This window comes from Heterocephalus glaber, unplaced genomic scaffold (genome assembly GCF_053883595.1).
Source record: "Heterocephalus glaber isolate CG9 unplaced genomic scaffold, H.glaber_assembly_v1.0 deba00000546, whole genome shotgun sequence".
Lineage (NCBI taxonomy): Eukaryota > Metazoa > Chordata > Mammalia > Rodentia > Bathyergidae > Heterocephalus > Heterocephalus glaber.
In genome coordinates, this window is record NW_028258147.1 from 5,892,936 (window position 1) to 5,906,153 (window position 13,218).

General features: G+C 36.1%; 1 protein-coding gene across 8 annotated transcripts in view; it reads left to right on the forward strand.

Annotated features, from left to right (window-relative positions):
* Nucleotides 1–13,218, forward strand: part of Cep41 (centrosomal protein 41) — a 44,586-nt gene that overhangs the window by 21,688 nt on the left and 9,680 nt on the right. For 7 of the 8 annotated variants that reach the window (XM_004856328.3, XM_021237611.2, XM_004856329.3 and 4 more), the window contains 3 exons: nt 4,600–4,647; nt 9,081–9,142; nt 10,339–10,408. In XM_004856328.3, coding sequence (XP_004856385.1) covers nt 4,600–4,647; nt 9,081–9,142; nt 10,339–10,408 — 180 coding nt within the window. Of the gene's footprint in view, nt 1–1,128; nt 1,245–4,599; nt 4,648–9,080; nt 9,143–10,338; nt 10,409–13,218 lie in introns of those variants that run through there. The other variant, XM_087204531.1, reaches the window with a different exon arrangement.

A 13,218-nucleotide genomic window follows, 5' to 3' on the forward strand; every position in this document is an offset into this window, starting at 1 on the left:
CTCTCCTTTATTAGTGCCTTCAACTCTTTTGTCAGCTGCTTTTTCCTCTCACTTCAATCTAATTTTACATTTCTTTAATGTTCCAATTCTATAGATTTTCTCCACTCAATCTTTTCTAGCTTATTTTTATTTTTGTAAAATTTACCTTCCTTTTATCTCTACACAAACTAGTTATTTCCTGTTTTCTTCTTTAGTCTTGGCTTTTTCTGAATATTCCCTAATAGCCTTGATCTTAAGCACTCAAACTCATTACAGACTAGGTACATTTCATTTTTATTTGGTATTTGATTCTGTCTGTTACGTCAAAGGAAGGAATGTACGTGAAAGGCTTTTACAAACCAGAAAGCATTACACACACGTATAACTTATTGAGATTAACAAAGGACCACTATGCCTCCTTTCATGCTTTCTGCTTCTTCTGAGCCAAAAGAACTTCTTCATAGAGGAGGGAAATATTGAAGAAAAATAAAGCCGTGGAGTTGTTGCTTAGCAACGGAGTTCGTGCTGTATAAATCTTACCCACTTTATATTACTGCTGTTCAGAATTACTTGCTTTTTTTACAGACTCAGTACAAATAGTGTTATTAAATTATGGAAACACAATGGAAAAAACCTAATGAATGAGTCATGCAGTTAATCGATTGTACTCTATTTTTGCACAGAACTATTGATATAGTAGATTTATTTCTTTCTCTTGATTCTAATTGTAAAACTTTTGTTACATATCTTTCATTGCAATTTAAGTTATAAACACGGAAGAAACTAAAACCACCTTATATATGTCTAGGTTGCCTGTGTCAATATGGGTAGTCAGTAACATAACTACTTTGTTCATAGTTTAAAGAAAATCACATGTGTAGAAATTCAAGCCAAACATCATGTAATTATTTATGTTATAAAATAACTTGCTGTAAGGATTTTTTAAATAGTATGTTTCATTCAGCAAGTATTTTTGAATGTCACCTACACTAGACAGTGGGAGAGATAAAGATGGTATGTTTCTGTGTGTGAGTGTGCATGAACATGCATTTGCACAGATAAATAATCTTGGGCTTTTCACCAAATAAGGTAGCTAAGACAATCCAGTCTGGTAAATGCCTTGTGAATGGTAGCTGAGTGCTGTACGAGTTGGGAGAAGGGAAAGGTCACTTCCTGCTGGGTGAGCTAACATGGCGATATGTTAGAGAACCAAAGGCTAACGGAGTTTGTCAAGATGAGTAATTAAGGCAACACTGAAGTAGTAGGTAAGTTGTTGGCATCTTTAGTGCTAGAGCAAGGAGTTTAATTTGTAAGCAATGGAGAACCACTGAGTTTTTTTTCTTTTCAATCAGTCTTATCTAGGAAAATTTGGCAATAATGTTTAATTTCAAAAAATATCTTAAATTAATTCCCTGATAGTCTTTTAGTCAACTTTTGTATAAAACAAAGATGCTTATGAAGAAGTGAATTATTGACTTGTTTTAGTCTTTTTAAATGGTAGAAACTATTTTCTGCCTCAATTAGGTACAGTGAGATAAGGCACTTAACATATAAATGTGTAAATAGGATAAAATGTCACTTCTCATACTTTGTAAAATCATTTTTAGGGATTTTTTTGTGTTGATTGGGGTCAGTCATCCCACTGTCTTATTTCGCCAGTAGAAGCAATGGAGAAATCCTCCTCTCTTTTTCTCTTCCATATTTGGATAGAATCAATGTCTATAATGAAAAAAAGCTTATTAATCACCCTCTTTGGATTGTTCATAATTTTGCCAGATATGTCATAACTACAAAAGATTTTCTTTCTCTGACTTCTCCTGTAGTAGGAAAAACAAATAATAAGTGGTACAGCTTACCTCAGTGTCCTGTGAGGATCTCCTGATACGACATGGAATGCTGTGTCAATACATAGAAAATTCTGGTAGTTAATAAGATTAATTTTATGCACTGTTAGTAAAAACTGCTAATGCTTAGAACTGTAATATTTTAATAATGCAGATGTATAAAGTTGGCTGTTGTTTTTTATTCCTAAGGGAATTTACAGTATCATATGATCCCCAGTAGTTACAGTTAAAGAAGTAGTACTTCCTATGAATTTGCCTCATAATGAATCATGTTTTAAAGCAAGACAAGGGCTAAGGACATAACTCAGTGGTAAAGCGCTTCATTGCGTGCACAAGGGTTCAATTAGAAATAATTGTAATACAACTAGAAAAGCCAGGTGTTTTTTGCTTGGAGGAATGAAATCCTGGCTTATATACTCACTTGCTATATCATTGGACAAATCAGTAATCTTTTTTGTTATTGTTGTTATTGTTTTTCAGTTTTCTTTTTTTTTTGTTTTTTTGTTTTGTTTTTCAGTGTTCTGACTATACCATTTGAAGCTTCCCTAGCCAAAAGAAAATAATGGCCATGTCAACAGCATAAGGGACATAGGGAGGGACACATAACCAAACATTACTTAATTTTTAAAATTTTTTTTTTTTTTGAGACAGGGTCTTGCTTTATAGTTCAGGCTGGCCCTGAACTCATCATGTAGCCCAGGCTGGCCTCAAACTTGCAGTGATCTTCCTGCCTCAGCCTCCTGAGTGCTGAGATCACAGGTGTGCACCACCACGCCTGGCTCCAAATATTACTTTATAAATATTTTAAGAATAATATTGTGGGAAGCTGAATAGCATGCTAATTTGCTGTCTTCCCTCATTATATTGACCAGGCAAGTCTTGTGTGTCCAGGAAAAATTCATGGATTTTGCTGTAGATCTAGGATACAATGAATCTCCCTTTCTAGTCCTGATACAGAGAGTATAGAAGGTATAATAAAAAAAATGCAATGAATGTTAAAACTTTTATTACAGTAAAAGACACATTGTCATTAATGCTCTTCAGAATACTCCTCCTTGCTTCAAACACACGTACCTGTGATTCTTGTCACTTTCTGAAGCAGTTCTGGAAGTTCTCTTCCGTGAGTGTCTTTTTTTGTGCTGTTGTAGCTGCCTTGATGTCCTGAATTGAACCAAAACCTTTAGCTTTCCTGGTCATTTTGACTTGGGAAAAAAGCCAAAAGTCACAGTGCCAGATACAGCGAATAAGGTGGATGACGACACACCATAGTGTTTTCACAAGCCTGCCTTTCCGTCGGGTGGCACTTGGCAGCAGCACTCACTGTACTTTTTTTTTTTTAATCATGCCTCATAAAGACACAAAAGAGGACTTACAGAACCGCTTCAGAAAGTGACAAGAACGATGAGATAAGTGTGTTTGAAGAAGAGGGGAGTACTTTGAGGGGAATTAATGGCAATGTGTCTTTTACTGTGATAAATTTATTCACCATATATATATATATATATATATATATATATATATATATTTTTTTTTTTTTTTGGTACTGGGGATCAAACTCGGGTCCCTGCGCTTGCACAGCAGGCGGCGAAACCACTGAGCTAAATCCCTGGCCTATTCACCATATATTTTAATCACCCTTGTTTGTCTTAAAATGAAACAAACAAAACATCCAAACAGTACGTTTTCATTCCATGATGAATTCATGGTAAAAATTTAATAATGACAAAGCAAATGTTTTGTTTTCTTTTTGAAAATATATTTTGAGTTCAGAGAAAGTATTTTTCTTTCTCTGCTTCTGACCCAGACATGAAAAAAAGTTAATAGTCCTTGAAAACACCAGTTCATGCTATTAATAAGAAGCTTTTTTTTTTTTAATCCAAAATTGGGCTGAATCTAACTACAGCCTCTCAAGGCTTAAAGTTAGAAGCACAATTTTAGAAATGAGAAATTACTTTGAATGTTTTCCTTTGGCCATATGTTTAGGTGCCAGAGAGAGAACTGAGTCAGATTACAGCACGCCCAGTAAAATATAATAGCCCCTGCCTTGGGAAATAGAATTTAATTCTTTCGAAAACCAGAATGATCCTGGCCTAGTTTTAAAGTATGAAAACGCTCCAAACCACATTGGCTAGAACCTAGTATTGTAGAACCAGGCCACAAAACACGAGGGCTGGAGACTCTCCACAATGGTGGAAATCTGCTGTCATTTCCCAGCGATCAAGTCCATGGTGAATACTAGTGTCCAGATTGTGTGGTCTAGTTCAGGCTGCAACATCAGTATGAAGAGTGAAAGCCCACATTCAGGAAACAGGAGGGAACCACAAAGACAAAGTCAACAGGAAAGGGTTGCTTGTGTAGCCACAAAGGCACATTTTAAACATTCAAAGAGCTTTGCTTCTTTCTTCCTTTTCCTCTGTTATCTTTGACACAAAAAAATTATGGAGGTGGGGGAGGTATATGGAGGAAGAAAGCCTTGACTCAAAAAGGAGGGGGGATAAATCATTGGTATTGCCTGAGACTGCTAAATCATATTTTTATGCACCCCAGTTTAAACACATTTGACGGAAACATTTCTTCATTTCCACATCTTCTGATGATGCTGTCTAATCCCCAAAATTGTTTGTTATATGTGGCCCTTTTGCCTACAGTCCACAGTTTCATGGGAACATAGTGAGGAAGCTTAGGGATTATAGTACTTGTTCTCCAATCCATTTTCACGGTGGTGCTCATTTTCTTCCATTTAAAGCATATCTAAAATTCCCTATTTTCTTTTTAGGTAACAGTATGACGAAATATATTGAGAAGCTAGAAGAGATTAAAAAAAGTGAGTAACACCATTAATGGCTTGGGAAAGTGGAGTTCGGTAATATCCTATTAGTTGATTTTCAGCTAACCACCATACTCTACTACTGACATGCACAGAGAGCTGCGGGAGTCAGGTGAGCCTGGCAAGTGTCCAGAAGGATGTGAGAGACGGCACCCTCCTAGCCAGCTCCTAAGATTGTGGCCTGTGCATCTGAATTTTGCCCAACTTCTATCCCACAGGGGATTGATGTTGGAATGCAGAATGAGGTCTGGGAGAATGAACTCTGCTTAAGTGGTCAGAATCCAAGCTTTGAGTTTCCTTGTTCTATAGCCTTTGTGGCCTTTTTGAAGGTACTTAATCTTTCCTTTCTTCTTATTTGGTCTGTACTTGGATATGACAATAATATCTCTCTTCATAACATTCTTACGAGTATAAATTAGAGTGTATTCACAAAAGACTTAGAGGTATGAGGAAGAAAGAGCTTATTCTTAGTATTCTGTATTATCTATTCATTGCAGTCTGTTTTCTTTTAATTAAAAATAGTATTTCATGCAAATCCTTTTTAAAAACAAATCTTCTGTAGAGATACCTTACTAGTGACTGAGGGCATTGCCCTTACACAAAAATCATAATTTTTTAAGCTGTGTTCAAAATTGTGTAAAATGTACATACCAAGGCCAGGATTAAAGAAATAAAAACATCTGTTTTCTCAGATGGATTTGCTCCAGTGTTAAGTAGGAGAAACTAGTGCTAGGAGAGAGTTTAGCTAATGATAGTGAGGAGGTATTCTGATTATGGTTTAGGACTTGACTCTGGCAGTGTACACCTTCTTGGAAGAGAAAATTCTAAATCTAGAATATGCAAGAATTTTTTTTTTTTACACAGCATACTTTTCAATTTAAAATGATGTTTGTTTTGAATTGGTATGTGGGGAAACCCCATACAGTAGATATGCTATTTGCCACGTCCAGCTGTAAGAGTTAGTACCCTAGACACTTTTTAAAAAATGTGTAATATCACAGGCTCCTTCTCTTTTTATTATGTATTTTATATCATTATTATAAGTATGTATAAATTAAATGTATATGAAATATAAGAAATTTCCAAACTATGAAAAAAATCTGATTTACTTACCTACACTTTACTCTTGTCATCCTTCATTCATTCAAGGCAGGCAATATCCAGCCGGCCTGCTTCTGTTTAGGTTTGTGGTCTCTTTTGCCTCCTTTCTGTGTAGCTGAATATGAACTCACATTACCATCACCAGAAATTTGTTCCAAAAAAATATCCCATTCTACTCAGATTGGCGAAACCTTACATAAAACATTTCTTAAACATACAGTGTGATTTCTTGAATATCTAAACCTTAAGTGGAGATTATCTTCCAGAAGTACCACCCTTGGAATAGAATCCTTGGGAACACCACTCACCTTCCTTTTTTAGAAGTTGTGGGCTTCCTTGTAGGAAGGCAGGAGGTTCTCACCTTGATCACATACTTGTGCTCATTCTGACAGAATTACTTTATATTCTAGCTTGGCATCTGCATTTGTGGAGCCATTTCCTTCCCTTTCCCTGTTTTCTGGTATAAGTGTTCTTTTGGGTCAAAAGGGAGAAGAACATTGCCTTGTTTCATGACACCCTAGACCCATGACTTTGCTCGCATTACCTCAGATGCCACGTCTGTCTGTGAAATCACAAACCTTGTTGTGTTACTTCCTTTGATTTGTCTTCCACTGTGAGCCCAATTTCCCTTTTCTTTGCTAATAACACATTTTAACAGAACCTTGAAAATGCAGAAATCCTTTGTAATCTGAACATTCTTTCAACTCTACCTGGGGAAAATAGACACTCTATCTATTGACCATTTACAAAGCCTATTCTTGGTACCTGGTGGTTAGATGACACTAGTTGGACCAAGTATGAAACATCCTAGATAGTTAGGTCTCTGTCCTTCCAGTAACTCGAGAGAGGTAGGCTGAGACCCTAGGCTCACTGGAGAAGCAAACCTTGATAGCATATCTGAGCAGGGAGCCTCTGTCTCCTACAGAGTCTGAGAGAAGCACAGTAGCAGAAGCTCCATTCTTAAAGCTCTGTTTGCTCTTGCAGAGACAGACTGACAGAGCCTTCCAAGTCATCCTGTTTATAAAATTTAAAACTTGCTGTAAGACGTCTAGTTTAATCTTTTATCTCTTGAGTAATAATGTCAGAAAGTCCTACTGATGGCTGCCCTTCTAAACCAGAACCAGGTACGTGGTGTTCAGGTTGCGTTGTACAGGGGGCTGCAAGTGTTTGTGCAGAGGATAGAAGGAATGCCAATCCTTAGAATGTGAATGTAGCAAAGCCTGGTGTTTCTTATAATCTCTGTTTAGTTCAAAGGGATTTTAATCTGTGCATTTTATACTTAGAAGTATTTCAAATATGTAACCATACCACAAAAGAATATCAATGGATAACTGTCAAAGTACAAACTACGTGAAAGCTATCAACTGTTTCCATAGGCTGCTTCATTGCCATTTGAATTTACATAAGTGACTTTTGGTGGGCAAATTGATGGCACTTGAGGGGAACACTATAGTTATTCACTTGTACTTTTTGAAGCCTCTGCTTAGCCTACTTGGATCTATATCCTGACTCTGTTGTCTCTAAGTTTATTACGTTATTGTATCCAGAAGAAGCTGCTCTAAGAATTTTCTAGAAGTAATAGTTTATTTTGCAAATTGCTCTATTCAAGACATTGTAGGACAGAGAAATTTTAATTCCCTGCAAGAAGGGGACATGTATCAAATGAAAGTCTTGCCACATTTATAGAAGGGTAGTTTAGGGTAATATCATTTTCTGACTCTGAATATTAAGGTACTTGGTTAACCAAGCTTACATTATCCTCCAAAGTAACCATCAGGCTGGTGCTGGTTTTTTACAGGATTCATGGAACTGATTAGTAATACCAAGTAAATAATCTTAAATACCTTTAATCCTTTCTTTTGTTGCTAGGAGTCTTGGTTTATGAGACATTTATGCCATGAAGGCTGTAGCAATTATCCAGCTAACCTTTAGTAATTCTGAGATAATGAGCCAGTATTTTAAAGAGTGCTGGGCACCAGTATGCACCCTAACAGAGGAGGGAAGGATAAAGGTGAGCAGAGTTTAACATTGAAAACTCATTAAAATTGGCAGTCATCCTTAGAAAAGTTTAAAGAAGCTAATTTTGTTTTTGGTACTGGGGATCGAACTCAGGACCTTGCACTTTCGAGGCAAGTGTCGGCACCACTGAGCTAAATCCCTGGCCCTAAAGAAGTTAATTTTTAACATGCCTCTCTGAGACAGATTCTTGCTTAAGTGAGATTGGTTCAGTTTTTAATAACTTTTAATGTGACGTAAAGAATTATGAACATAAGTATAGACGTACCCCCCATTTGAATTATAACTCAAAACTGCAAAGATAGCATTTAATAAGTATTGGTGTTTTAGGTTTATTACCTTTTTAAAAATTGTAGTAAAAGCAGAAACAAAATTTGCCATCTGAACCATTTTTAAGTGTACAGCTCAGTAATAATGTGTTCTTAGCGTTAATATTCTTTCTTTTTTTTTACTTTTTTTGAGACAGGGTCTCACTGTGTAGTCCAGGCTAGTCTTGAACTTACTATGTACCCTAGGCTGTCCTTGAACTCACAGCAGTCTTCCTGCTTCAGCCTTCCAAGTGTTAGGATTACAGGTGTGCATCACCAAGCCCAGCTAGCATTAATATTCTTAATGTTAATATTCTTAACATTAAGTAATAGTGTTAAATATATTCTCATTGTTGTGCAACAGATTTTCAGAACTTTTTCATTTTGCAAAACTGATTTTTTGGAGAAGAAACTGATAAGAGATTATCAAAACCAATCAAGCCAATCATAATCTTGTGGCGAGCACACAGGCACACACACCCACTCCAACCCACCCACCCCCACACATATACACACATACACAGTATCCTATGTCTCTAGCACAGTTTGCAGTCACAGGAAAATTTTTGCTCTCTTTTGAAGCCAGCCAGAATAGTAGGGTGTAAACATCTTACCAGCTGTTTGGCCTGGAGCAACTCAGCTTCTCGGGTCTCTGTCCTCATTTGTAAAATGTAGACATTTATTCCCTGCTTTGTTCTGAAAAGGATTTGAGACAGCTTATAAAAATACATACCACACAAAATGTCCACAGTAGAGACAGCTGAGTAAAAGGAAAATGGCAGACAATGCTTCTGGATGGCCAAAATAAAGGGGAAAAATGAAGAGATGATACTACCTGCCTGCCTACTTTGAGCATGTCATGAAGATCAAATAAGTTAATACTGTGTGTATAAAAGCATATGAATGACTTGAAAGATATGCCATATAACTTGATGACTAGAAAATTAACAGCTCTAAGAAAGCAAAATAAATTCAGATAAATATCTGTCTTACCTTGCTTTTCAGATTATAGATATAAAAAAGATGAGCTTTTCAAGAGACTAAAAGTTACCACTTTTGCACAGTTGGTAAGTTAAATGTTCTTTCTATTGGATTAGAAACCATTTTATGCTGCTTTATGTTGACCATTTTTAAATTCAACTCCAAGAACTGTTTGCGGGTCTAGGGGGTTGCTTCTGGTTCTTTGCTTTTCACTTGTAGGAGGATTAATTGGTATGGGGTGTTTATGTTCATACAAGAATGGTGTAAAAAATAATTTTTTTGGCAGTACTAGGGATTGAACCCAGAGCCTTGACCATGCTTGGCAAGCATTCTACCACTGAGCTACACCTTCAGCCTACTCTTTTCTGTGATAAGAATTTGTAAATAAATATGCCCTCTACTTTTAATTCATCAAATTTATGGCTTAGGCTTTATTTTACTTTGTACTTTGTGTGTGCATATGTGTGTAGATTGAACTCAGCAATGGCCCTGGCACCAAGCTACATTCCCAGCCCTTTTTTAAACATTTTATTTTGAGACAGGATCTCACTGATTTGCTAAGCTGCCTAGGAAGTGATCCTCTTGTTTCAGCCTCCCAGAGTGCTGGTATTCTGGACCTAAGGTTATTTAGACACTTTTCTCTGTGGAAACCAAGTGCTTTCCCTTGTTCTAAAACTGGACTTTTTTCCAAATTGTTCTACTGTGAGTTATTTTGTTACTTTGGGCAAATCATTTTCTTCTTTCATTTTAAAATTATGCACAAGAAATCTTTGGCCTGCAAAAAAGAGTTCCACTAGCATAAAGTAGGTTAGATTTGGGGCTTTATGAGCTATGAGAAGTGCTTTAAAAATGAACACTGTATTTAGGTGTAAAATGCTGTCATCAGTATATTCATGGTTATATTTTTTTCTTCATTGCATAGAGAATTGCCAGTACCATTATGTTATTGTAGGTCAATACGGTGTTTTCAAGAAAAAACTGTTGTATTGGACCAGGATATACAAAATGTAGTATTAAACTCTTATTCATGTTTCTTGTCCTAAATTATCCTTTTGGTCTTTTAAGTTTCTGATGGAATGCTTTAAATTAATCTTTTCTTCTGGAATGATCATCTGGAGTATAATTACCACCCTGAAAGTAAAGGGACCTAAGATTCAGTCTCTAGGCAAGGACAATGGCAGTTAAAACAAGAGATCTCTAATGTTTGATGTTTGTAAAAGTGGAATTGCCTCATTAAAAACAAACCTGTACACGTATACACATTTCATTCTTTTTCTATCAGGTCATCCAAGTTGCCTCCCTATCTGATCAAACACTGGAAGTGACAGCTGAAGAGATTCAAAGGCTAGAAGGTAATGAGAATTGAAGGTGTGGGGAAAACAACAGATTGACCATTTGACTGAAGTAGTCACCTTGTGCATTTACTGGTATGTTCCCAGGGACTCAGGACTTTGATATGTCTATTTGTAGTTAGCTTGTTACTCTCAGCGAAATGCTCTCTGGTTCTTTAATTGTTAATTCTTAGTTCTTACCAAAAAAAGCCATGTGGTTTTCTGGCTCTTGAACACATTTAGATTTTAAATTTTTAGATGTGTTATTAGTATATTAATAGTATATTAATATTATTTACTTCTTTTAACAAATATTTTTTACAAATATACATACAAGTCACAGAATTCAGTACTTTGAATCTACAGAGATGAACAAAGCAGCACTGCTTATGTGGGATTTATAGTCATGTGTGTGCACATGCACAGGGGTATGTGTGTTGAGGAAGAAGAATAACAGTGTGACAAAATTACCAGTGCGGCAGAATCAAATAAGGCAAGAACAGAAGGCAGCCACTATTTGTTGAGTATATATTGCTAGGTACTTCATGTGTGCTTTATTTAATCTTCTTAACAACTCTGGAAGGAAGGTACCCTTTACAGGTGAGAAGCCTACACCACAAAAGCTAAATCCCCTTTTCAGCATGCTGTGGCAGTAAGAAATAGACTGGGACACTAGTCTGAGTGTCTCCCACAGTTACAGTGTCTTCTCCACTGCTTCATGAAGGGATTCTAGAAAGTTCTTTTGGAGAAATTCGGATGTTATGCGAATTCTAAGGGAGGAAAGTTGCTTTCCAGTTAGAAGACCAAGGCAGGCTTCCTCAAGGGATTTGAACTGAACCTCAAAGGAGCCTAAAGGAAGAGACTGTTGTAAACCCAGGAACAACCCTGGGAAAGGCACAGAGATGAAAGGACACTATGTATGTTCCGGGAATAGGCTAATCCAGTCTGGCTGAGATCTGAGGGAAGAGTAAGCGCTGGATAGGAGATAAGCCTAGGAAGATAAGTAGGCTCCAGATTTCCTTTCTAAAATACCAAGTGGAAAATAAAACCTCTGTAGTTGTACTCTCATAAAAAGAATACAGACTTCAGGTCTTGATTTTATCCTGAAGTACCTCACAATCAATGTGCGGCTGTTTACCGAAGGGGAGTGTGTTTGTAAGGTTGATGTAGGTCAGGAATTTAACTTCTGATTTCAAGACAAGTTTCTCAGGAAGTCTGAACACTGGTTTTATGGGGCTCAACTGTCATTTCCCTGGGCTGGTTTTTGTTAGGGAGGATAAAGAGAATCTGTAAATGACAGGAATTTATCTTTGACAGATGCCTCTCACACAGCAGAGAAATAAGGATTCTTTGTAACAGAGATAATTGAGTCCCCTCATACAAGTACTTCCAATTTTAACCGGGTTATATAAGCACCTAGATTTGGTTCTTTAATTCATTATTGAAATTGCAGCAACAGAACATATGGGCACATGCAATTTTCTCTTCTGAGATAAATTTGCACAGCAAAATAGGCTCTTGTAAAGTAGGACACCATAATGTGTGAGTAATATTAGTGTTTTTTCTAGTGCTCTACACAGATAATAACTCACTCAGGAGTGCCTGTAGAACAGATTGTATCTGTATACATATTGGCTATCATTGAAGACTTCAAAAATCTCCTTTTACAGTGTTTATCACTTTTCCCTGACTAGAAAGTAAATTAAGAAAACTGTATTAAAATAGGTAATGGAGAAAATTAAAATAAGTAATAATCATTGTTAACATTTTGGTCCATTTCCCCCATCTATCTCCTCACCCCTATCAAATCCATATTCTTTGTGTATAGTTTTGTATTATGCTGCTTTTAATTAACATCTTTTCATATATACTTTCCTGTGTCATTAAATAGACTTCAAAAGCATGATTGTAAAGGTTGTACTGTCATATAATGTACATCCTTGATATATACCATAATTTAATTATTCTCTATTGTTGGGCATCAAAATTTTTCTGATTTTTCACTTTAATAAAATAATGCTGCAATTTATATTCATAAATGCTTGTATGATTCTCATTATTCCCTAAAGATAAGTTACTGCAGATGGTCAAAGGATGGAACCATTATAGATGCTCAGTGCTATTTGCCGTGCTATCTCTAGCGTGGCTGTATCTAGTTGCATTTCCATTGGAAATGAGAGGGCAGAACTGCCTAGCTAATGCTGAATAATTATTATTTTTAAAAATATTTGCCAATTCAGTGGATGGAAAAAATGCTAATTATTTTATTTTTATTTCTTTGATAATGACATTGGGCTGTGTGTGTGCATGCACACGGGTGAATACCGGTTGCACACATTTCTTTCTCTAAAATACTTTTTCTTTTTAAAAAGAATTTACATGCCCTCATTTTTTTCTTATTCATTTGTAAGAGCTCCAAATAATTGTTATCTGTATATGCTGGACACCAATACAACCCTGAAAATGAATGACAAAATTCTTCACTTTTTCTTTCATTATTTGGGACAATTTCCAAGCAACATTATTAAGTAAAACTAAAATAACAAAACAAACAAAAACCCAAAATACAAAAAAAACCCCCAAAACCCCAAAATACAGAGCAGTATGAAAAGAGTTCTGGAAATGTAAAAAGGGAGGAAGTAAAATATATGGAAAATTTGTAATTGTTTTATTTCTGGAAGGGGACATAAATATGGAAGAGGGTCTTGGAGGAGGAGACCTAAGAGCCTGCAGGGAAGAAGACTTCCTTTCCATATGAACAACTTCATCTTGTTTTCATTTTTACCTTGTTCACATCATCTTTTTCCAGTTAAAACATTAATTTTTAAAAA